Below are 26665 nucleotides of genomic sequence, written 5' to 3'. Positions count from 1 at the left end.
AAGTATGATAGCAGAGTTACTTTCGCATTTACAGGCAGGTTTATTAGGTAAATTAAATTGATATGACCTTTTTTTAAATTTATTTATAATCATTAGTATCGAATAAATTGAATTATAAAAAAAAGAATAGGTATGAAAAGTCAAACATTCTTAACATATTTAAGTAGATTATAGGCAAATGAGATTTTTATGACCATATTTTTTAAATATATAATAAGATTTTAACGATGATCGTGCCAATGGCACCGGCACAGACGACCGGCCGGTTTCGGCGGATTACGTCACATATGCCGCCTTGAGAAGTTGAGATCATTGCACAATTCTAAGCATTCATTGTAAGTCAACCAAGATATGTACATAGTTGATATTAATTAATTGGCGTTAATAACAAAATTGTATAAGTATATCCTAACTATAATTATCAATGCGAAAAGTTTATTTGTTTCTTTGTTACGCTTTCACATGTTTATTACTAAACCGACCATCATGAAATTATATAATCCCGTTGTTAGGGGTACATAAAAGGACAGTACAGTGCCTAACGTTTGCCGTTATTAGGTACTTTAAATAGCTATTTTACGACTTAGGAAGGTAATATTTCTTTGATTTCGCATATTATGTTCACTGAACATTTTTAAGGATGTTATTAATACATATATATTGTATCCTGTAATTATAACAAGATCTCCGTCAGTCAGTCCACATCAAGATCTCTCTCACTGAGGGCACCAAGTGACTAAGTTATCACATACCTAGCATTAACATGAAGAACCTTGTGAGCCTTACGCGATTATTATTTCATGTTATTTTAATAGATTTTAAACTGTCTGTTTGTTTAGATTTGAAGGACTAGTTCTGTTAGTTGGAGTAATTAACTTATATAAAGCATGTTTATTTCAAACGCACCTGCAAAGCGTCCCTCGCACACGCATGAAAATTCAAAGGGGGGATTTTGCAGATACAGTTTCATTTTAACTGTTATATACAATTAGATACATAGATTGCGATTCCTCAATGAACAAAACATATGCTTACTCAAGCTCTTTAGGTTTCATTACATATACATTTACATATACATCTATCTACACATCACGAAAAATGTTTCAAATTTAAATGAAGCAGTTTGGCACGCGACCGTTTTGTTGAGTAACGGCGTTGTTTATCGTAAGGATTAACGTTAGATATATATTGTATCAATAGTTAAATGCTTAAGGTTTAGTCATTATTTATAAATTATATTTGTTTATTTCTATGTTTTTGTGAATTATTAATACAAAAGGCTTCCAGAAATTCTCTTTACAATTTTTTTTTTGTATCAGTAAATTTCAGTTATTGGTATGGCTAGTTAAGGTGATATCGGTTCATTCGAGTGAATGTTCCTTTGAGTGAATGATTCATTTTTCTTTCATTCCATGTTCACAAGGCTTAGCTGGAATGACGTAAAAAAGAACATTCATCCGTAGTTTCTTTCAATATGGCGTCGAATGAAGTCATGTCTCTTGGAATTAGTTTAATTTGTGATCATTTGATCAAGGAGCTAAAAAAAAAGATTAAGAAAAATGCATTCGAGACAAAATGGCCAAATCCGAGTGAACGTTCACTCTGTGTTCAGACTGTTCATTTTTCGTTCATTCGTAGTGGGAATGAAAGATGCCGAATGAACCGATCCAATGTCGTTGGATCAGTTACCTAATGAATTCATTCGGCACTTTTGTTTCACTTTGTGTTTAGACGTGTCACTTTGAGTGAAAGATGCAAAATGAAACACGAAAATGAACAAAAAATGAACTGTCTGATTCCACCTTTACTCTCAAATTGCAAAGCCTGCGTACATGACTTGACGTACGAACTTTTTTTTTCGTATTTTATACGTATATAACAACTCTGTTTGTAAAGGCGTACCACTGACGAACATCGAACATTGTGTTCGTCAAGCATGTTTTTGGCGTTATTTATGCGTTATGTATGTTATCAGAAAACTTTGTATATTTAAATAACAAAAGTATTCGTACCCGGCTTAAGAATCTAAGTATATTACAAATAATATTCATTTAGTAACAACACTTCACTAGTATCACTTCAGTAGTATCTTCGGTAATAAGCGATTTTTAGAAATTATTAAAATATAAAAAAAAACCTTTTTTCCCTTAAAAATTTCAGTTTGACAACTTACAAATTTTGCACTATTTACATGCAGTAGTTAATTTGGTTTTTTTTTTAACTTTTTTTAAGTCTGTCTATAAAAATGTTATTTAAGTATAGTCAAGAGTAAGAAAACCTTCGTCAGTTTTCAAATTCATTCCTTTATCAAGTCGTAAACTCTTAGTACCTTTTGAATCTAAAGGACTAAATAGAAAACTGCATATAAAATTAAACTAACATAGTATGATAACTTGGTTCAAAATAGTGTAACATCTTTGGACTACGTCTAGTGTCATATCAACATAAAAACTTTTTTGTGGCCTAATTAGTCATTACAAGATTTAAATTAGATATGATATCCTCTACTAAATTGTCAAAGTCTGTCAGTGTCATATATTTTCTTGCAATATCTTGCAATCTTAGATTTACGTTCTCTCGCTAAAATTGATCTGAATAAGCGCTGGAATGATGTATGGAACTTTACCCGTCATGTAAAAGGTAAATTTTATGGCAGTTTACAATCTGATATTCCATTAAAACCCTGGTTTTTTGAGTTTCGTAACTACTCTAAATTTTCTACTTCGACAATAATTCGATTGCGTCTTGGCCATAACTGCAGCCCTCATTTTCTATCAAAAATCAGGGTTCGGGACCACTCTTTGTGTGAATGTGGCCTTGATGAGGGTACCGTTGAACATATTTTCTTTGATTGCACCAGATTCCCTGTTTGACTGTATGATGTTCTTCCTCCTACTTTCCCTCGCCCTTTCAACATGTCCTGTATTTTGTCTTCTTCAGAAATCTCTATTATAACTATTTTATTTAAGTATATTGAAAGATATAACATTAAACTTTAAATAAGTTTAAGTACATATTATTTATATAAGTATATTTATGTAGGTAGTTTTATTATTTTATATCTTAGTTGGTGTTTGTGTTGATATACTGTCATGTCCTATTTGTTTTAGATCGTGATACTGGTCATCTGGCAGAACGAAAAAGTGCTGTTTTAAGCAACCACGTGTATTTTTCAACCCTGACACTGGCAGAATTGTCAACCTATTGACAGAAGCCATAAGCTTAATAAATAATAATTGCAATCTTAGAATAAAAACGCTTGTAATATTATTCGGCCGTTATTTTAAGTGACGGTTAATGTAATGACGTGACGATGAGTGGTTCCATCGCCACCGGGAAGTGGTGGTGATTCCTTGGCTTGCAAAAGCGGCGGATATACCCGATCGAAAATCTATGGGGTTTGATGGTGCAGCGGTGGATAAATAATAACGATAGAACCAAAGCAGCTGTCGTAGAACATTGTCAAAGTGTTTGGAGAGTTTCAGAGGAATCGACATATGCTCTCGCCTTGTTGAATCAATGCGACAGCGACTACAAGCTGTGATTGATACGAATGGCGGATATACTCGTTTTTAATAAAATAAATAAAACTTGTTTAAATTAATAAATTTTACCATAATTACTAATTATTTTTACTATTTCATTTACTACTTCCGTCCTGCGGTTTCACCCGCGTTCCCGAAGATTTTATGTATTCCCGGCATAAAAAGTATCCAATATGTTATTCCAGTACATATTCTATCTGTGTGTACAAAATTTTATCCAAATCCGTTTAGTAAATTTTACGTGAAAGAGTAACAAACATCCATCCATACCTCAGACAAATTAGCCAGATCCATACACACAAACTTTCGCGTTTATAATATTAGTAGGAAGTAGGATTACTACTATGCACACATCTTATAAGAGACAAGACAATGTCCTAATCTCCGATGTTACACGAGCATTCACGAAGGACTATGAGGTTTCGTGAAAAGTTGGTAATTATCATACCGACTGCTTCTTCTTATTATTTTTATAGCTTTAAAACGCTATTATACTCTTTGCTACATGTGACTTATAATGACATTGCGACGCAATATGTCATACTCAATTGGTAAAGCAGGTTATAGCTCATACTGAGCACACGAAAATAGATCTTAAGGTGACAAACCTTTTCTTACCCTGACTGTACATAGGTAGGTATTTGCTAAGTTAAAGATTTTGTCTGAGTCAAAATAATTTCTCACTACTATTGATGCAAAAACAATATTGTTGTATGTTTTAAAATAATTGAAAAATATATGCTTCTGAACATAATTAAACAATTCTATTTTTTTCACTTTTGTGTTTAAAGAATTATATACAATCAAGACTTGACAGTATTTCAATTAAGTACTTGTAATTGTATTTGTTACACATAATCATATTTACCATTTGTATTTAAAATACAAATACTTGCTAAACATATAAATTGTTATTGGTATTTTAAATACAACTGAAGCCACTCACTTTAGTTCAATGCTAAAATCTACAGTCATAATGTAAATTTTTCAATAGAAACTAATAATAGGGCTGCATACGTTACACAGCCCAATCAGAAAACTATATTTAAAATTAAAATAAGCAAAATTATGCTTTCAGGCCTGAAAATTAAAGTTGTTCTTAACAATTTATTCTGATCGGGATGTATTTTGCTATTTTTATGTTTATTTAAGCAAAGCAAAAAATATTTTAAGCACAGCTCTGTTTACTCATCTTCATCCATTTAACTCACCGATAGTTTAAAAGTGTGAACTTAACATATTCAGGAATATTTTTTTTTAAAAACATGTAATCTTATTTATTTTAATAAATTCAATTTTACTTGCTTACATTACATTAAATGACAAGTATTGGAAATAAATTTTAATTTAATTTATAAAAAAAATATATTTGGTTACATTACAGATGCAACCTAAACTGCTGAATATAAAATGATCCTGTAGTTATATTATTATTATTATTTATTATAGTATTTTCTTGATTCTTTTACTTTGTAATAAAAAAAAATGTTCACTAAATGCCTAAAGGTTATCATGTAATGCACTATTATTATTTTATAAGCTACTAGTAATTATTGAGTAAAATATAAAGATTAATTTTGAAATTCATTAATGATATAAAAAATATAACATTATGTAACAATGGCCCAATCCAAAAGAATCCAACAATGATATAATATCTATTTGTAACATAATTAGTCATGTATTCGCAATATATCACTAACATAAAGCATTCTGAATAAATATGAATAATAGTAATATGTAGGTATTAGGTTGTAAAATAAATACTAAACTTGAAATAAATTTGACTAATAAAATAACTTACCAAGAAGAAGTGACGCTGGTAGAACCAAGCGCACTAATAACACCGAGATATAGTATTTATGCATTATCTGAAAATAAAGTTCATAAAAAAAATATGTTCTAAATGAGAATATATGTAATATCTATATAAAGAAAAAAAATATTATTCAAAAATAAATCCTTTTAAATCCCAATATTTTATTAATTAAATTTTTATCCATGAATTACACCTGAAAATAGTTTATCATAACTTATTTCTTATAACTTACTTTATACTAAAGTGTCCATTATACAAATAGTTTTTCAAATAAAAAACATCACCAAACACTACTTAATTGTTTAAACACTTAGCAAAGTTTAAACTAAAAGTTTTTGGTAAAATAAACTTTCGTACTTCTTATTCATATTTGCATAGTGAAAATTTTCAAAACCAAAACACGACCACCTCTAACAAAATCCCTCATGACACTTGACATGTTGAGTGTTGACATTGACAAGTTAAGGTATAGTGTTAATTTGTTCTCAGTTATAATTTTGAATGTTATCAAGAGTTGATTAAAGAAACCTATCATACCTGCATGATGATTCACTAAAAATGTGTAGTAATTTTGGAACAACTATTTTAATTCTATTTGTTTTGTGTGAAAGATAAATATAATAACTCTGGCAACATTAAAGTTGTAATTTGTAGTGCAGACTGCATAGATGGATACAATATGTTTTTATAAAATGACCGGTTTTTTTAATTTAAATAAAATGATATATTTACTAAAATAGTTTCATAAATAAATATCACAATTCATATTTTATTCATAAAATATTTTTTAATTTATTTATTTTTGTTAATTTGAGGTGAAACCTTTTTATTAGTCATGTCACCACACTAAATTTATTTTTATTGCGAATTAATGGCGTAGCCAGGTGAGTTTTCTTGTTTATTTCTTATTTCATCGTGTTCCATGGTTTTCAATTGTTTTGTCTAAATGTTTTTCATCGAGTAAAGTATTAGATTTAGTTCACAGTCAAAATTTTTTCACTTCTCCTTCTATATTACAAGAAAATAAACTAATATAAAGAGTAATGAACACGTATCGGGTTTGTTCCGAATTTATTCGCTAGGATCATTGTCATCACTTTCACTTTTTATTTACGCGTTTTGCTTTAATAGTGGTCGTAGTGTACATCGAATAGCAGTCGCCATGGATGAGTGAGTTGCTCTTTTTGCTAATTGTATTGTTCCTGTACCATTGTTTAATCATGAATAAATTATGACACTCCTTCAACAAATATGTATCTATCATCATTAGGCACGTCACATCGAAACATTAATATTGCAGACGGCTTTAGTATGTTATAATTAATTGTGCACGCGTAATGTTTTGATATTATTTTGTGTGTTTATATTTGAACAGCACCATGTCGACCCTAACGAAAATGACCCGCACGGTAAAGAAACTTGAAGTGCCCAGACCCTTGAAATCGACGACCAGTTCCGCACATAACCGTAACTCTGTTTTAGATGTCAAAATTAATTCTGGTAAGAATCTTATTGGAGTATAATATAATTTTATATAAGTTACATCTTTGTGTGAGTTTAGTTAAAAACAATTCAATCATTGTATATTGTAGTTTTAATTATAATCGATTTGTACTTGACTTAAATTTTCAAACACAGAAACATCATATATTTATTTATGTTTAAGCTTTTCTTTGTTTCAGTTGATGACCTGATAGTTTTAACGGAGGCGGTAGCATATCAAATGATGCAAGGAAACTTTGACAGAGCTCTTCAAAGCAATGTGGCCACTATGTATTCTAATCTTAAGCTTTATGGTGCCCAGCTGGAAGCACTCTATAAAGACTTTCTTGACAGGTCAGTTTTCTAACTATATACACACAAAGCTTTTTTTTTTCTTACATTAAGCAATGTACAGATAGTTGAACCTCATCTTTTGTAGAAGTATTAGTCATAAAGGCATTCCTGATCTGCTTGTTAAACACAGTTTTTTATTTAATTTGGTTGCAGTTTTATTTTTTATAAAAAAAATGATTTTAATGATATTATTTACCTATCATATCAAAATGCTGAAAAGAGCTATTATTCCAAGAGACTAATAAATTATGTAAAGAGCAAACTTGGCCTAAGCACAATAATTCATTTTCTTTATACCAATATACTATCAATTAAAATGTATAAATAAATATAAATATTTAAAAAAATCCTCAGATATTTCGTTGTTTTCCGCAATGGATCCCAGGATGAGCGGCTGGATAAAAAAACTAGACTTCATCTGCTTGAACTAATAGAGTTGCGAGCTAAACATTGGCAAGGATCCGATTACATGAGTCAATACTATAGACATCGTGGCACACATGCTGAGGTAAAAATTTCAACATTCACACATTATTTTCTAATTATATATAATGTACATAAATATATTTAAATGTTGATCTTAATGTTTTTATTGTGAAAAAGTTAAAGATGTCTATCTTGATTGCTAAATATTTGTTATGGTCTTGCTGATTACGGCTATGGCGACGCATATTAACAGACTAACTATTTATATATAAGACATATTATAGTACAAAAGTGTGTGTATACACACAGCTTCCTACTCTATTTCTTCACTGTCATGGACTTATCCACTTAACTGCTGCCAATTCCCAGACACCAGGCTTGTACTGAAAAATATCTCAGCAGAAATCTAATGTTTATATTGGCCCAACTTGGGGATAGTATCATGAATCTGCAGTAATTTTGTAAATTTTTTCATAATTAAAGTAGTTATGTTGTTACATCTGCTAATAATATCGACTCGACCGTCCACAGCCGCTGCTAGTGCCGACGATGGAGGGGTCGGGCGGAGGCGGTGCGGCGTCCCCCACGCTGGCTGCGCCCGCCGAGCCGCCCACGCTGCTCGGCCCCGGCGAGCTTATCAAGACCTCGGGCAAATTCCCCAAGCCCACCAAGATACCCGGCAAGAACTATTCCAAGGATGAGGTCGTCATACGCAATGCAGACTCAGGGAAAGGTCATCTATCTATTCTTAATTTAAATGATCATAGAGAACAGACTTGTTATTTCGTTTTGGTTATATATTACAATCTATCTCCTGTAAGATATATGACTGCATGGATGACAACAACATGAGTAGGGATTGCAATCCGGAAAAACGGATCCGGTAATCCGGCGGATCCGGCTTCATTATACGTCTACCGGATCCGGTGCTAGCAATTTTGGCAAAATGATAGAACTGTTGTATGAGTAGACACTTTAAATGCGCTTAATTGTTAAAAACTCTTTAATCTATGCTTGATTAAATTACATCGTTAATGTACTGCAGAACATACTATCAGCACTGCTTAAAAAACTTCAGTTATGATACTGAACTGATATTATTGGCATGAGCAAGATTCATAGTCAAAGTAGGTAAGCTTATGAATTGTTATGAACATCTGTGATTCGCACATTAGCTATGATTAGCTATGGTCGATATTTTATATAAAAATAATGAAGAGAAGGCACATGACCGCCTGGCAACAACGCCAACAACATCAAATGAATCAGATACAGATGACGAAAACACAACAAATGATGATGAACGAGGAGTTAGTTACAATAACTGATCCTAGTCATCCTTATCTTTCTAAAGTAGAAATCATTCTTAGATACAATGAGTTTCTTCAAAAAGTGCCAAAACTAGTAAAGCTTTTTAAAAGATTGTCTTCTAAAAAATTATATGTAACTGAAAACGTATGTGACAGATGAAACAGGTAAAGAATAACGCCTTACTTTGGATTACCGCTAAAAAGCTAATGATGAATCCGGTCGAATCCGGCCGGATTGAAAATCACGCCGGATTGCAATCCCTAAACATGAGTAACAACAATGGTGGGAACAAATATGCATGATACCAATCAGATTATATCTTATAATTAGTCATATGTTTATGATCCTTTATTTTTAAAACTTGCATGATTATGGCAATGCTGAGATATTTATTACCTAGGTTAAAATTCGTTATTTATGTTATATCAGACTTTTTTTTTTTATTTCGTTCCATTTTTTACTTCGTTGTCGTTTTGTGATATGTATTACAATTTAGTGTGTAATAATTTTATTGAAACAGTTGTTTTCTATGCATTAGTCTTTTACATGAGTCGAGCCAATGTTTCACGGCGTTACGCAGAGGTGAGTCGGATGTCTGAAGTTGTGTTGTGGTGTTGCAGTGATGGGTATCAAGGGCAGGCGGGTGCACATGATCGAGGAGCTAAGTGATACGATCATATCGTTTCAGCGAGGTATGAACGCACGAGGGAGGCGAAGCTTGCGCATGGTGTGCCGGGCTATACTCTAAACTATCACAACTCCTTCATTATTTGTCCTAATGATTACCTATATATTACCTAAATCAATCACCCAGATCATCGACAATAATTTATTAATCCACTCATTAACATTTCAAACGTGATCGGTTACGGTTTCGACTATATTAACAAGCCTGCCTACTAAAGCATTATTTAGCTGAGAGCTTCCTGTGTTCACAATAAATACATAAAGTCATTATCGCTCTCACGTTGACGTGCTTTCAGTGAGCCCCGGAGCTAAGGAGCGTCTCGTGCAGATCACTGGCCCCAACGAGGAAAACGTCAAGTGAGCATGAATTTTATTATTTCATATATTTATCCCAACGTTACTGTTTGGGCTTTTCGAAATGCCGCTGAATGTGCTAAGTGAAATTACAATTCAAGTGTAATTGTACGAAATTGAGATCATTGACGTACGTGTCGGCAGCCACGCGAAGCACCTGATCGGCGACACCATCCGCCGCAACGCGTCGCCCGTGCGGCTGGAGGGCGCGCTGGAGGGGGGGGCGCTGGCCACCTCGCGCGCCTCGCTGGACTCTGCCGGCTCCGACGAGCGCCCGAGAGAGGTGAGCTCTGCCTGCCGCCTCTGAGAATATTCTATTTTTTTAATTTTATGCCGCTTTGCTGACAGTGTTCTTTGATCTATTTTCAGAAGTCTCCCCACAACAATTCGAGAGCCTTGCTTCATAGTTTCTCGACAAACGATGCTGCGTTGGGAGAGTATAAATATACCGTAACTTTTGGGGACCATTCCATCAAGATCACGGGCAACAATTTGGATCTCGTTAAGGTATTCACTGATGATATTTATTTTATATTTAAATAAATACTGAGACGCTCGCGGTCCGTCCGTCTCATCGGCTATCGGTGACAATTCGCGAGACGTTAGTGTGAATTTTTGCTACTGCGTTACCTAAGAGATAAGATTATTATTAGATTAAAATAATGAGGAAGAAAAGAAGTAACATTTTAAAATTACAATTACACGAAATAATTTCTGCTGTTGAAAAACATACATTAAATAATCAAAATATAATAAACAATCTTCCTGAGTAAACTAATTATTTTTCAGAAATTCTGCTCGCCCGAAAGTTGTAATTTTAGATATTATTTGGTAAATTACCATACCATTCTTAAAGCGCGCGGTTATCCCGTATAACCTGATTTACATTCTCATGAAAATAAATTTAAAATCTATGACCATGACATTTCGGCGTAACAGGTATTTGATTTTCCATGAATTGTGTAAACATCACGTGTGACTGATACACTGTGATACAGCCTGATTAGTTGAACGGTTGGAATCGACTCACGATTTAAGTCCACGTATCGTACCTCAACACAAAACTCTCCACGTGACGTCACAGTTGTCTTACAACTCGTGCCCGGTACACCGCAGACGGCGAAGCTGGTGCTGGACGAGTACTTCGAGAGCGCCGGAGCGCTGGAGGCGATGGCGCTGGGGTCGGGCGACTTCTTCACGCTGTCGCAGCGGCCCGCCGCCGCGCTGCTGCTGCGGGACGACGCCGCGCTCAACGGCGCCGACGACGACGTGTTCGCGCCGCCCGCGCCGCCCGACGACGACGGTACGCCCCGCCGAGCCTCCACCCGCTCCCGACTGATTCAATGAATATCTTGAGTTTCGATTGAAGATAGGGTTGACACGTTTGAGCTCTTTGAAAAATTAAAAATGACTAGTTAATGGCATGCCATCATAAATATTACAAGGAAAGTTTAACTCGCATGGGAGATTTTGGTAGAGATTACTTCGATTACTTCAGTTTATACAAGCAAAAGATCGCTAACATTAACCGTTTGACGCTGATCGCAATCGCATGGGTGATTAGGAATTTTCGACTAAAAAACGCGTGACATATAATTTATTTGAATCGGAATTATTCTTTAATTAAATGCAGTTTTAGTTGGTTTGATATCACTGTAACACATCGTGTCATTATTATAGAATTCAACTGAGTTTTAATTACAATATTATATAATCTATGTATTTATTATAATTATGTATTATATCATTTAAAAGTGTAATCTCAAGTCACTGACCATTTCGAACCACGGTCACGGCGGTGTTTTCCAAATTAATTGTCATTATTCGGCCATTATTAATATTTACCACCTGCCTGTGTCAGTGAGCCACCAGTTTTGCAGAATCAAACTATCGCCGATATATTGTAATGAAACGATAACAGACAAATAATAGAAAGATGCAATTAATAAAAATCTTTTTGATTGAACTAATTCGCACCTCGAGCAGTATTCGATTTCATCGAATACATGGTAATTTTGTCTCTCGCTCGAGCCGCAGTCCAGATGAACAACGGAATAGCAACTTCATTCTTCTATTTTTCTTTCGAAACGGACGCAGCAGCTTTCTTATCTGTAACGACTTAATTAAAACAAAAGTAAAAGCGGCGTAAGAGCGATCGCGATAGTGGATTCTGCATAACGCGTGCGCGCCGTGGTCGGTGGCGGTGTGCGTGTGCGTGCACGTGCGAGCTGTGGGTGTGTGTGCAGCGCCCGACGACGCCGCGCCGCGCCGCCCGCGCTACTCGCGCGCCGCCTCCACCGACAAGAGCGCAGGTAAGCCGCGCCCGCCGCGCCGCAGCGATGCCTCTCATATTTACTTCGATTATTTAACACATTGTTGTTGTATATTTCACACTCGCTATATCATTTTTAACGTTGCATTTTTTAAATAATAATATAATTAAAGATCAATTTCCTTTTTAAATCTTATCTATGTATTGATGCTTACTGTGACTGACGCGCACACTATAAAGCGAAATTAAAACTGCAACACGCAATTATGCCTGTGGAATAGGGTTCTGCATTAACTCATGCTTTCATAGCTTGGTTTGCCGATTTAAATTTTGAAACACGCACCTTCTGATAAGATTAAAAAATAAAATGCTACTTTCATGCACAGACTTTTTAACTCGATACTAATAAAAAAATGGGGTTTATATTATTTTTTATATGTACGAAGTGTTGAATGAAGTTTTAACTGAACATTTGTTTCAGATTTATTTTAAAGGTCCAAATTAGATATATAATTTAAAATTCAAATTCCCAATCTCTCCTCAGGCCACTAAGCCTAGTCTGCACTTAACAATCTCGCAACGAACGAAACGAGTACATGTCGTGTGCGCGGTCGCAGGTGGCGCGCGGCAGACGTACTCGTACGAGACGCTGGTGCAGTATGCGGACTCGCCGCTCAGCAAGCTGCCGCCCGCCGGCCTGGCCGCCTTCCCGCCCGAGCTGGCGCGCAAGGTAACGCTGTCGGCCCCGCGCCCCGCGCCCCGCGCGCCGCCCCCGCCGCCCTGCCGCCTGTGGCCGCCGCTGCACCACCCCAACTACCTCGCCGCCCTGCTTTGCCGCAACTTCTACTAGCGCCCCTTCCCCCGAGGCCGACCCATAAGATGACCTTTTGTTTCGGCCTCCACCCTCCTCGGGGGCTCACGTTTGTGAGGGTGATCTCCGTTTCGATTGTAATAGTACATAGATTTCTTGTAGAAAATATTGTACGATTATACGATTGTTTTCGGGCTCGTATCCGCAGCCTCGATTAACTGTCGTCCTTCGATTCGCGACGATCGCGTTCTTGCGTGACTCCCCGCACGATTCCCATCAAAAGCTTTTAACTGCACGACTGCATGCGACCGCTTTCAATTATTGCTAGTAGTTAAACGATTAGAAAAATCTAAATCTCGGTGACCGATGTGATATTCTTACTCTGTACCGTGTTTACCCATTGGCAGAGCCAGTTATTCTAGATTATTAGATTAAACGCTAAGCATAAATTACCTTGTAAGGTTGACGTTAGAAGCATATGATCTCAGTAATGTAAGTTTACATTAAGATTGACGCTAGTTATACGCTCCCACCGATTTATATAATTTAATTAGTTTGTGATGACCTGAAGTTCGCGAGCGAACACGACAAACTTGATCATAGTTACTCGAATCAAAATTTAATTTAAGTTTGATTCAAAACGGTATTAAGACTGATTTATTCAATCTCATAGACTGATCGAATTACATTTTTTATAAGATTAGAATTATAGATGTTATATATTCCCTGTTGATTATTGATAAATTTTTATGATAGATATTTTATATATGTTTATATGACTTGTTACTTGATAAGAGAAATTTGTCATGTTCATGCTGCTCCGACAGAATGGATATACGTGTGGCGTTCCGTACAGGTAGGCGAGTAAGTTGCGTCACCTCTGAATCGATATCATTTGAATATCAATATTTAGATTTCGTTTTACGTTCGTGTCTTGTTGTGTTGTTTTAAAAATTACCAGTGTTAATTATCATTGTCATTTTCTGATTTTTAAATAAATTTGAAAAATGTTATATGTCTTTGCTTAATCTCTGCTTTCATTCCCACTAATAAAATGAACTGCACCTTGCGCTTGTTATCACCAATACTAACACCACACTTAACTATGATGCTTTGAACGACAAAATTACACTAATAACAGGCTTTTGATCTTTCGTTATATTTTCAATTAATACAGGTATAAATAATAGAAGGCTTTACAGCAAACATGTGCTTTTAGTTATGATACTTCTAATCTTAAGTAGAAGTATTTAATAGTTTACACCGAAATTGTAAAAAAGTTAAATGACAGGTAAGATAATACGTTGATAAAAATGTTCGTTCAATAATATAATGCCAAACTAACGGTGAAAATCAAGAAATATCCCATAATTGTCGAAATAGTCAGCATAAGAACAAACGGTGAAGAAGGAAGAGGCCGCCAGTAGGCTAACAGCGTTATTGGTGTGTACAGAGTTGCCTGGAGTTCGACAGCGTCAGCTACCTGAAGAAGGTGCGCAGCGCCGCCGGAGTGTGCCTCGGCCTCGACGCGCCCGACTCGCCCGAGCCCGAGTGACGCCCCCCCCGCACTTTAGCACCGCACGTAGCGCCCTCGCACGTAGCGCCCTCGCACGTAGCGCCCTCGCACGTAGCGCCCTCGCACGTAACGCCCTCGCCCGTAGCGCAGCTTCGCGACGTACTCGTCCTCCGATGGTTCTCGAACGATCCGCGTGCGAGTACGTCGTCTCGTATTATTAGGTCTGAATTCTCTTGTCGCTTTAGCCGTCCGTCTATTGACTTTTTTTTTTGCTTACACGAAATGTGACTAATTTAGCGGACTCATTACCTACTAAAAGTATTAGCTCACCAAAATGTTTATTTATTTAATGTCGATGTATCACATACCGTGATTCTTAACGATTGTATACTCTCGAAACTGAGTGTGGATCTAAATGATGAAAATTGTGATAGATATTTTCGAATATAAATTCCTTTTAAAGACAGATTTTAGATATTATTAGTCTGCAGCAAATGATGATCTCTAAACAGATTCTTGAATATTTGTTACGTTTTAATATTATACGAACCCCCCATAGAACAAGGTCTAGAAGAGACACCGCAATTTTCTTGAGATCCATTTGAGTATCCCGAGTTAGTTAACTTTTATTGTATATATTGACTAAAGAAACCTTTAGTTTCAAAAGTCACAGAGTGATTCCATTTATTTTAAGAAGAATGCATGCATTTCTTTGTGTGTTTGTATACTCATATTCAGATTTGTATCTAGTGTCTAGTCCTGTGGCGAAGGTGTCGATTCTCACTATGTCTAAGCTTTTATGTTTCTGAGAAAGCCTGTCAATCTAGAGTTTATTAAAAAGTAATACATAAAAATTATTAACATATTTACGTTGTTATTATTATTATATATTCTAAATCGCTGTGCACTAAACCAAATAAATTATAAGTAATTGTTGTTATAATATAAAAAATATTATTATACTAACGTTGTTGTCAGGCTTTCTCCAAATATTTATTTATATAGAGTATCTTGAGAAAGTAAAACAGAAATATCTATTACGTGTTACATTAAGACTGTTAAGTATATTACTCTTTAGCTTTGATTGAGAATATTATAATGTTTATACGAACATATTATACATTATACAAGTTTTGGCAATTATAAACTTATTATAAACAACTTGGGTTGAAAATATTTTTTACTTTAACTTGAAGCTAAAAATTATCTTTACAAATGTTACTATCCAACACACGGGTAGATATTATGCACTTTATTTAATAAGTCATTGAAAAAAATTTTTATTCATTTGCACATTTATGAATGATTCATGAGGCAAAAATTACTATTGGTGCTCATTGGTATTATCGTTAAATTTAATTTTGTTTACACATTATTATTTTTTTTTGTTTTACGTCCAAAGTAAAGGCAAGGCTATATTGTGAAAATTTATGATATATACTAAATTTTCTAATAACCAATCGTTTTATTATAATAACCTTCTCTCCTATAGTACAGCTTATATTTAATATAGAATAAAAGTGTTTTTTTTTTAAATATATTTCCTAATCATAAATTAGTCTAAAATATGTCATAGACATAAATCTCTACATAGTATAAAACAAAGCCGCTTCCCGCAGTCTGTAGGCTTAGATCTTTTAAACTACGAAATGAATTTTAACGCAGTTTCATCAAACAGAGTGATTCAAGAGAAGGTTTATAATTTATTAAAAATTAAACAAGTATAATAAACTTAAATTATGTATTATTGTACCTGTGGCAGAAAAGACACTCAGTGAAACAAGACCAATCTTCAAAAAAAAAATCTTTCGATTGTTATTTTACATTACATTTCAAAGTTATTTTATTCACCATATCTAATATGAACATTCTCTTGAAATTGAGGGGGATTAACGTGTGAGCGTATTACATAGCTTTGATCATGTTCAACTTTTTATTTCATTAATGATCAATACGATGCTTATACAGCGCGCCGACATTAACACATTAAATAAAACGACGACTGATACTAGTTATTATAAAGCTGGTAAAATCATCGAAAAAACAAATTGACGAATAAAAAAAAGACATTTTCAAACAAAATAATTCGCACGGAAATTAAAACAAAGTAAAACACAACTCAAAATTAAAAATAAAACACAATTTCACTTAACTATACTTATTTCAAATTTAATGTTACTTCCAAAATTCCGATAACAGTTTCTACGACGTTCAAAACGCATTTCTTCGCAAAACCATAGTGAATATCATAGATTAATCAAGCTCTCAACCAATAATCGTCAATTTACTATCAAATACTGTTTGTTTAGCTTTATTCATGTCATGGTTGGAATAGAGTACATATAGCTTAATATTTGTGAATGAATAGTCGGAACGGCAACGTTTAACTTATTTTAACAGTAGGTTATTGACCCGCTAGTATTTATATAACAATATAATGTTATAGATGTTGCAAATTAATAAAATGAAAAAGAAATGTGGCTGAGTTAATGTTGTATATAGTGTTAATGTATTATTTTATGTTTGGTCATAAAACGCAAACATACATTATTAGGGGCATTATTATCATTTAATGCGCTGACGTCACAGCCACATTGCATAAAAATATTTTTAATCATTAAGAGTAAACTAGCGTTCGTAATCTTCTCAATCGGTTTTGGGTACTCTTTACATTTAACCTTGAATTCATATTACAATTTAGCATGTTTCATAAGACTAAATCAAAAAATTTAAACTCGGATATCATTGATAAATATATTTACAAAATAAATACATTTTAGGCTGTACAACATTCACATATCTGCAGTCAAGTATTGAGCTAAATTTCAATATTATCCTTCCCTGTGTGATCTGATAAGTACATACATGAAGAAATGCTGTTTTAGTGTAATACATTATTAAAACCATTTCAAAATAGGATTATTATACAACAATATAATTTATAGCTTACTTAAAACATTCGCAGTAACAAAAAGTATATAAAAATAAAATTATCCTCTCTGAAATTGCAGCAAATAGGATTTTTTTTTTTCTTAACTTCGGTAAATAAAATTTAGGTTATTGTTTGCTAATTTGGGTTTAAAAATAAGGACTCTGCAATTGGAAATCCTAGGAGGACTATCCCTGCCTGGAGAAGCCAAAATACACGAGAGAATGTTTAAATAGTACATTAACGGTCTATGTTTATTCACAGCCACTTACTCGCAGTTAAAGAGAGAATATTAAATATATATCGGACATTTCAAGTAAATATTTCCTTAAAAAGAAATAAAGACAAAAATTTACTAATAATAATTAAATATAAATAAAAGTTTAAATTTCAGTGATTACTTTAATTGATACTTATGGTATTTTTAGCTCTATATATTTTTGTAACCCTTATAATTTATTTGCAATTGTTTTTAAAGAGCGCTCGGTCGGAGAGCCTGAATTAGGAGCGAATATTCATAATATTTGCACTACACCTATCCTAATGTTTGCATAGATACAACAACATCTAATAAGCTTAGAATTACTTAACCACGACATAGGTCATTAAACGTAACTAGCTACCGAAAAATCTATCAATCGTAAAATTGATACTCATCTTGATACATTTTTCTAATGTTAATAATAATTTTAATTTGTTCTTCAATATTACAATGTAGATAAATATTTTTACAATGGCACATTATTTTTTATAATGATTCATGCAGGCAGGTTTTGTTTTTTTCCATTACGATTTTAAACTAGAATTGAATATTGCAAATGCAATTGATTTCATAAATACTTCACTGGATATGAAAGTCACTTTATCTTACAAATAAATGCGATTACAATGATTCCCATTCAAATTACGTCATTCGATCAACTAACATCGATAGGGTTTATTATAATAAGCATTAATTAATTGCATCCGGAATGTCATTTTATTGCGATTAATATGAATACTATTGTCTTAGCTTTAATTAAATTATTCAAAGAATTCTAGAAGTGAAATATTATTGGATAGCTATATATATAGATGGCCCAGTGGTTAGAACACGTGCATCTTAACCGATGATTTCGGGTTCAACCCCAGGCAAGCACCACTGAACTTTCATGTGCTTAATTTGTGTTTATAATTCGTGAAGGAAAACATCGTGAGGAAATCTGCATGTGTCTAATTTCAACGAAATTCTGCCACATGTGTATTCCACCAACCCGCATTGGAGCAGCGTGGTGGAATAAGCTCCATACCTTCTCCTCGAAGGGAGAGGAGACCTTAGCCCAGCAGTGGGAAATTTACAGGCTGTTAATGTAATGTAAATAAAAATTGCCTATAATTCTTATATATACAATATCTAAACGTATTTGACAGGACTAGAATACTCGTAGCCAAAGTTACAAGAGAAGGAGGTGGCATTTTTCTGTGCTGTCAAATTTTGTTCATACTTCTGCTCCACCTGCACGGTAACTGCTAACGTTATTACTGAGATTGGCGTTCTACTGAGCCATGTGTGTGGCACCAGAAATTATTAATGTTGCCTTTTGTGTGTGTTAAGTAGACAAAGTGCAGGTAGGAAGCGCGGCCGGCATTTTGAGCTTTAAACATAATATAATATATATATGTAACAGCTTTAATGTTGTCCAACAAGCGTAGTGTGTAAAACACGCTAAACTATTTTGATGCGTCAAAAATCCATTATTACATCGTTAGCAAGCGAATGCCGCACACGTAGGCAATTTCTACTGGGTTTTGTTAACGAAATAATACATGGATTACAAGTATCTGGGCAGTAGCGCCGGGTGGTTCAGTTCCGCTCGGCCAGCTTGTCCGTGATGCTGGCGGCCCGCGCACGCGCGTTGTGCATGATGTCCACCGCCAGGTCCTCGACGTTCGTGTATCGACACTTCTGGAAGCTGAATAGATCTGAAATGAAGCCGACGATTTCCGCTTGGAAAGTCTCGCAAACGACTTTCAGTCGCTCGCGTGGTCCGAGGAATCCCCAGACGAGTACCGGCAGCAAATGCTCGGATATGGAGTAGAAGTGCGACATGAAGCCGTCCGGGTACTGAAGATACCGTCTCTTCGCTTTTATCACCGACCAAACGGCCGTCGTCAGCGCCTGCAAAACATTAATCATCGGGTGAATAAACAATAGAAACTAAATTAAATAGTACCGAAGAGGTAATGGAAACCTGATATACGCTGTTATGTTAGGAATATTATATCAAATAAGTAAAAAGTAGTGAAATTGTCTATATCTAAATCTCACTGTCTTTGATTAGTCGATAGACTAGTAAGAGTAAGACACAGGCAGCGACACGTACGCTCTCCTTGAACCCGTCGGAGAGCCAGCGGTTGCGCACGACGGCCAGCACGGAGGCGGGCGGCGCCGCCAGGTCCTCGAACGCGTCCAGCAGGATGTAGTCCAGCACCACGTCGTAGAACGACACCACCTGCCGACATCGAGACACTCGAGTACTATTTATTTGTAAGACCTACAAATTAGAGGAGGATATGGAATTATTTTACCAGATTGGAGTAAATAAATAAATAAAATGATTATATTGCTCATATTAGTATGAGCAATATAATCATTTTATTTATTGACGACTAAAGAATTTATTAGGGTCGTCTCACAAATGTGAATGTAATATTCCGTACCTTGACACCTTTACTCCTGAGTTCGCTTTCAATAGTATGCCAATTAGCGATGTCGCTCGTCCACGACACCATTTCTTCGTATGCAACTAAAAATTCCTTCGGTTCCTGAAAACATTTATAAATAGGTAAAATTACTTGTTATAATATTATCTTACGAGCATTTTCGAACAACCACATACTCTGATATCAATAATATATTGAAATATTAGTTAGTATCTGTACATACCGATCATAATTATATTTTTATAGTCCCTTACTTTGTACCAAATTCGAAAACTTAACTTTGGTAGCGCAACAGATAAACTAGTGGATATACAGCACCAATATTTTTCACGAGCAATTCTATTTAATGTATGTTCAGCTGTGAAGGATAGCAGCGTGACTCGTGAGGAAACTTGCATTTATGGAATAAAATTCGACCTACCACGACCTATTGTGAAAGTCATACCTTCATAGAATCGCGCGGCGGCTAGGCTAAGACTCGAACCGAATTTGAGAGGTCCACAATAATATAGGGTTCAAAATAAACATGACCTGAGGGGATACAAACAGAAGCGGTTCAATCCATGTCTTTAGCAATTCAGCTCACAATCTCATCAAGCCTAATGAAAGTGCAGCAAACATTTTTTTGCATCAATGGTTATTTCTATGTCGGAAGTGAAAGTATGTTAAGTAATATATTACTATCAACCCCATTTTAACTCAGGAAACGGTGGGAGCCTCGCCAATACAGTCAAGTCTCGGACTCTCGGTCTCCTATCAACCTCCTCGGGGACGGTCCATGCGTCGTGAGTACCGGGCAGCGCCCACCCGAGTCCAAAGCATAAGCGAGCGGCGAACTCGCCTTGTCCGCGAAGAGCAGCAGGTCGGTGAGCACCTGCCGGCCGGCGTCCACGAACCAGGCGCGCGCGCCGCCGTCGCGCAGCGCGACCTGGAAGCCGGCGCGCAGGCACCACAGCTTGCACAGGAACTCCGCGTCCGAGCCGCAGCCCACCACCTCCGTGCGGAGCGTCCTGTGGCATGTGCGTCACTATTCACTATGACTTATTGAGCTATAAGCCCCGGTAAACGACGTGCAACCAAAGATAAACACTTTCGAGTTCGAGACGTTTGTACTCGTATGTATGTAGCATTTGATAAAAGATGTAGAGTTAGGGCAGCTGTGTGAAAAATAAATTGTCGCCTTTTTCTGTTAATATAGGTAAGCGAACGAACAAATGGGCCACCACACAGACGCCATACAGACGTTGGCGCTGTAAGAAATTTTAACTATTCCTTACAAAGCCAATATGCCACCAGCCATGGAAAGATGTATGTTCCATGTGCGTGTAGTTACACTGACTCATACAATCTTCAAACCGGAAAACAAGAATACTAAGTATTTCAGTTTGGCGGTCGTTTTTGATTCTACACAATTCAAATTAAAGCACACAAATATACATCACAACTCACCTGTAAGGTATTCCACCTTCGAGCTGTTTAACAGCCGTTTGATATAATTCATAATTTTCTATTTCGGCTACGGATTCTGTTAAATCGTCAAATTCTCTTAAATCTCCTACCTAAAAAATAAGATTATGACGCGATGAGAAACACGTTGCAAAAAATAAAATGAATCAAAGTAATGGGAATGATAATGAGCAAATTCTGATTTAAATATTTGAGTATGTAATCAAATTTTGTTTACTTTCACTAACAATTGTATTTCAAAAAAAGATAAGACAAGTTATATTTGAAAATAGTAGTTTTCAAGATATCTCTATTTCCCCTTCAATTCAGCGTCAAGTCTGTAAGAAGCCGATGTTGAGCTATTAATATAACTTAGGTTCCAAATGACCTGTAACTCTCATTAATATTAACGTTAAGTAATATTATGTATTTTATTTTTATTTATTTTATATATATTTGCATATTATGCGTAGCCAATAACTAACCTGATCTTCAGCTGAAGCAAATGATTCCGCACTCGAGTGATGTTCCTTCCTCGTGTGCTCCGACGTAGTGTGCGAGGAGAGCAGGCGCGTGCGTCGCCCCACGGAACCTTCTCCTCCCGGGCCACCACTTTCAGATCTAAAGAGTACTGATCGCTGATCTAAGAAGAGCAGCTCGCATCGCTCCTGCAATGAGCAGATACTGTGTTTAAATAAAAAAATCGAATGTTGTATGCGCGTAGCGGCATTTACAATTATATAATTATCACTCCTGAGTTTTTGAGTCTTATTTAATTCTTTATTCTCTTTATACGTAACTATTATAAAAGAGGTCAACACAATCCCTACTTTTATAGAGCGTTCTTGACTCTGGTGTTTCTGTGAAATAGAATAGATACTATATATAATATATAATACATATTACAGAATACAATATAAGTAGTAGAACTAAACGAAGACAATGAGATAAAAAAACAGAATTTTTTACTACTTTTTATAAGTATAATTTATTCCTAAAATCAATTATTAATGTTTCAGCATAATTACCATCAGGAGACTCGATTGCCGTCTGCCGACCTTTATAAAATAAAAAAATAAATCGTTTATTGTATTAAGTATCTAAAATACCTGCAAGAGATAAGCGTTCTGCAGGAGGTCCTGTATCTCCCTGCAGAACTCGGCCTCCTCGGGCGACGTGAGCGCGAGCGTGCCCGACACGCCGCCGCGCGCGCCCGCGCTGAACGCGGCCAGCGCGTCCTCCCAGTAGTTGATGCTCGTTTCCAACGCCTCCATACCTGCCGTTACGTCACCACCGTGTTAGCGTTTGCTCTAAGTTTTTTGTCTACGATTTTTGGGGTTTCAATAAGTAATTAAAAATTAATAAAAAAGGTTAAGTGTAATTGTACTTCCTAAAATATTGTATAATTACACTTAGAATAGGGAAATGTCATTTTAAAATTTTACTTTCAATATTATAATTTATAGGAAATCATAAAGAAAAACACTTTTTGGTTATAATTTATTTTTATTGTATAATATTTTATTTTTTTATTTTATTATTAAGGACAACTTACAAAACATACACCATTTATAGGTTAAAAATAAAGGTAATTACATATTTAGTTAAGTGTTGTTTCAATTAAAAGTTATCATGGCATCGAAAAGGACAGTTTTATCTATTAACCTAACCTAACTAAATTTTATTATATTGTCTATATTTAATACTATGATCCTAATTTATACACAATTCAATAGGCAAGGATGTACGTAACTGCAGTCTTGGGACCAATAAAACTTTTTCAACGGTGAATTCAAAATCAATAAACTTAATAAAAAATATAAACTAGACAAAAAATGCCATTAAAGTAAAAGTTTATTGAAATTGAATCACTCTACCAATTGTTTTCTATTTAAAGTTACTACTATTCACAAAATATACATCTTAATTCTAAAATATTTAACATTTATATTAAAGAAAGATCACATCCTTCATAGAGGATGTTTCTGGTTGATCATGACTTGTTTGCTGCAAATGTTGTAAAGAATTTTTTTGATTTGCACCACAGTTCAATCCTTGTAGATTGCCCGCAATGGCTGTCAATGTTTCAACTATTCTCTCCTCTATTATGCATCTTCTACCTTCTTGCACTTGCATCATATTCGCTATCGACTCTAGAGCCTTGGCTATTCGTTCTTCAGCTGCTATTCTGCGGTCTTCTAAGTCCATTGCCCACTCTGGTGGAGGTGTCACTGTTGAATTTTCTGAGGAAAAAAATTAAATTAAAAAAAAACTTTATAGGAAACAAAATTGATATTGAATAAATAAGTATTGTAAAAGTTCAAAGCATCTCTCTGGTTTCTGTGACCTAACCTAGTATTTATTTCAATTTTAGTATTGGAATATTTAAATTGAAGTACTAGTAGTGAAAGATAAAGCACATATTTTTTGTAAATTTAGTGTTATAATACCTGTGGTCAATCTTCTTTTGGGAGGAACTTTAACTTCATCGGTATCTTGATCTTGATCTTCAACAATTTTCAATTGATGTTCGGAGTCCGAGTCTTCAGAAAGAAAAATTTCTAACTTTTTTGAGGAAGGCACGGGAGGTTCTATTCTTTCACATCCATTCCCATTGATATTCAAAGCTCTCAATTCAATTTCATTAAGCATTATTTTCTGACCACTACCTGATGAATTTAATTGATTCTGTTGTATATTAGCTGCCTTTTTTCTACACTTGTGTCTCCATTCAAACCAGTACTACAAAATAAAATAAAATTTATATTATCACATTAAAGGTACTCATTTTTATTAAACAAAATTTACATAATATTAATAATATTAATTTAAAAAAAAAATTGTTTACTTATCAATTGTTAATATATTAAGAATTATAACAAACTTCGACTCAAATATATTCTATAATGAATTATTAAGGCATTGAATATCGAATTGTTCGTCGTATGTATTGTTATTTACTGTGTAATCGCACCTTCTTCCATCCTTCAGGAGACTTCTGGGCTCCATTTTCTACTGCATTTAATTTTTTTGCGACCATGGTCCATTTAACCTTAGCTGCATGAAGCCCCACCGGCGAAAATGGTGTGCCCCCTGATATATCTTTATTTTCTTCTAGATAATCAACTAATATTTCTAATTGTCGCTTAATTATCTTTCGGGGGGGTGCCATCTGTAACAAGAACAATCCAAGCATTAAGATTTAAGATAATAATAAATCAACATTTAATTAATTTACTCAATTAATTATAAATATTGTTTGTTTTTACTGACAAAATCTAAAGCCATATCTATTTTAAATATGAAAAAATGTTTTATCACTTACCTTAAAAAAAAGAATCACTAAATTCACCGACTGAAAACAAAACAAATCGCGCGCGCGATATTTTGACACAAGCAATTTCTTTCGCGAACGCTAAATTTGCTAAGAGACATGTAATGGCGATCGCTATTGTAATGACATTTTGTTTGGAATATTCGATTTCGATTATAACAAAAATAATTCTAGTTGATATTTTAATGTTGGTATCATCAAATAACGTAGAGCGCCCTCTTACGAATAAATATTAGAACATTAACTTTGTATCTAAAAGTGTGTTGTGATAACTTTCACTGATAATGATAGATGTCGCTCAATCAAGAAAATATTTTATAAAATAAAAAGACAGTATTGTAATAATAATTAATTCTACCATGTCACAACTTTTGTATAAACGAATAATTATATTATAAAATTATTAAAACTGCCATCTAGCTTCGAGTAGCTCAGATACTATCTTAAGTAGATTGAAACTATTATATGGTTGAAACTATTAGTTAATATTGATTTCAATTCACACGTCACAATTCATAAGGCTATAAATATTATACTCTGCAATTATACCGTAAAGTTTAAGAGATCTTGTGAGTGTATTTTTTAAATAGGTGAACGGGCAAATGGACTAGGTAGTGGTTCCCGACTCGATTTTTAAGCTCTAGCTCCTAAGGGGTTAAATATATATATGAACAGGATGAAAGTTGTTAAAATGAAAGGAATATATGGAAATTCATTTCCGATTCTATAATTTTGGAAACCAATACCAGTGGGATCTGATTGGGTACATAGCTATGCTATATTATTAATTAATAATTCCATAGAAAACCGTCTTATAATAGTCGTCATCGCAGTAGCTGTAGGTTTATTCTATTAGATCAAAACTGCGTGTATTTTTAAACGATACATGTAAAGACCTAAATGTATTTATTATCAACAATAAACTATGTAGTATCTCTTGTTAATGGGAAATATAATGGCTTACTAATCGTTCAAACCAAAACAAGACCATACGAAATATGTCTCTGAAGGTAGAATAATTGGTAGAATAATGTGGGGCACCATACCCACAAAGCCAGGCCTGCACAAAGCCCTACCACAGGGCAGTGAACAGGGCGACCTATTGAGAAACGACTCCTAACTTACTTCTCTAGAGGTAATAGCGAATGAATAATTAATTTACAAAAAAATAAAACAACATGAAACAAATAAAACGTTTAAATTAAACCCTTGGCTTAAAAACATCCCTGCTTAATTGAATAGTATTATAACTCTATGAATAATAATAATTAAATAAGTATGACATTCTAATTGTTACACACGTCTCATGCTAATTTAATGGCGGAAGGCGGGGCAGTCAACCGGGTGTCAGCTTACTGTTACCGTAATTAATTCATCTACCCCGAATTTCTAACCACCACCTTGTATTTCTCTTGGAAACGCTGTGTAACAAAATACACCTTACCGGAAATTTAACCAGGTATTACTTTCAAGCGCCGTGGGACATAGTATTAATCAATATAAATAAATATATTGTATAATAAAGAAATCAAATTGATTGATTTCTTTCTTTATTTAATAAAATGACCTTTGGATACTATGAAACAAACATAGTTAATTTAATTCTCCGAGTAGAGGTGCCTTATCATTTTAATTGCCTGTATACGCGTGCTATCGATATCTTTTAAATGATTATA

At 34.6% G+C, this 26665-nt stretch overlaps 4 protein-coding genes across 12 annotated transcripts in view; 1 reads left to right on the top strand and 3 right to left on the bottom strand.

Annotated features, from left to right (window-relative positions):
* Piezo (piezo) overlaps positions 1-5795 on the bottom strand; it is a 45905-nt gene extending 40110 nt beyond the window's left edge. Inside the window, exons 1-2 of the mRNA XM_064220187.1 lie at positions 5597-5795; positions 5350-5416 (exon numbers count right to left, since the gene is read on the bottom strand). Coding sequence (XP_064076257.1) covers positions 5350-5413 — 64 coding nt within the window. The 5' untranslated portion in view covers positions 5414-5416; positions 5597-5795. The remainder of the gene's footprint in view (positions 1-5349; positions 5417-5596) is intronic.
* A 253-nt stretch (positions 5796-6048) lies between these two features.
* On the top strand, positions 6049-16033 carry LOC113395016 (eukaryotic translation initiation factor 4E-binding protein Mextli). Of its 8 annotated transcripts, none has more exons than XR_010309984.1 (14): positions 6255-6534; positions 6740-6864; positions 7047-7200; positions 7555-7708; positions 8158-8359; positions 9558-9629; positions 9921-9981; positions 10123-10261; positions 10348-10485; positions 11095-11281; positions 12225-12290; positions 12868-12980; positions 14515-14671; positions 14717-16033. XR_010309984.1 is itself a non-coding variant. In XM_026632549.2 (13 exons), the coding sequence occupies exons 2-13, from the start codon at positions 6744-6746 to the stop codon at positions 14614-14616; spliced, it is 1509 nt and encodes a 502-aa protein (XP_026488334.1). In that variant the 5' UTR covers positions 6049-6248; positions 6740-6743; the 3' UTR covers positions 14617-16033. The 8 variants fall into 8 exon arrangements, 6 of the variants coding, with proteins under 6 accessions (XP_026488334.1, XP_026488325.1, XP_064076830.1 ...); XR_010309983.1 differs by having other exon boundaries at positions 14515-14686; XM_026632549.2 differs by lacking the exon at positions 6255-6534 and adding an exon at positions 6049-6248 and having other exon boundaries at positions 14515-16033.
* Positions 16034-18865: 2832 nt separating this feature from the next.
* The window catches only part of LOC113395011 (mitoguardin), a 50810-nt gene continuing 43010 nt past the window's right edge, over positions 18866-26665 (bottom strand). Inside the window, exons 4-10 of the mRNA XM_026632526.2 lie at positions 22765-22931; positions 22141-22323; positions 21659-21768; positions 21051-21219; positions 20207-20311; positions 19870-19998; positions 18866-19664 (exon numbers count right to left, since the gene is read on the bottom strand). Of these exons, the coding sequence (XP_026488311.2) occupies positions 19350-19664; positions 19870-19998; positions 20207-20311; positions 21051-21219; positions 21659-21768; positions 22141-22323; positions 22765-22931 (1178 nt within the window). The 3' untranslated portion in view covers positions 18866-19349. The remainder of the gene's footprint in view (positions 19665-19869; positions 19999-20206; positions 20312-21050; positions 21220-21658; positions 21769-22140; positions 22324-22764; positions 22932-26665) is intronic.
* On the bottom strand, positions 23326-25133 carry LOC113395102 (uncharacterized). Of its 2 annotated transcripts, XM_026632665.2 has the most exons (4): positions 24981-25133; positions 24630-24827; positions 24106-24397; positions 23326-23898 (listed from the first exon to the last, which is right to left on the bottom strand). In XM_026632665.2, the coding sequence occupies exons 2-4, from the start codon at positions 24825-24827 to the stop codon at positions 23606-23608; spliced, it is 783 nt and encodes a 260-aa protein (XP_026488450.1). In that variant the 5' UTR covers positions 24981-25133; the 3' UTR covers positions 23326-23605. The 2 variants fall into 2 exon arrangements, with proteins under 2 accessions (XP_026488450.1, XP_064076650.1); XM_064220580.1 differs by lacking the exon at positions 24981-25133 and having other exon boundaries at positions 24630-24851.

This window comes from Vanessa tameamea, chromosome 4, assembly GCF_037043105.1.
Source record: "Vanessa tameamea isolate UH-Manoa-2023 chromosome 4, ilVanTame1 primary haplotype, whole genome shotgun sequence".
NCBI lineage: Eukaryota > Metazoa > Arthropoda > Insecta > Lepidoptera > Nymphalidae > Vanessa > Vanessa tameamea.
This window is presented reverse-complemented; position numbering and strand designations above follow the sequence as displayed.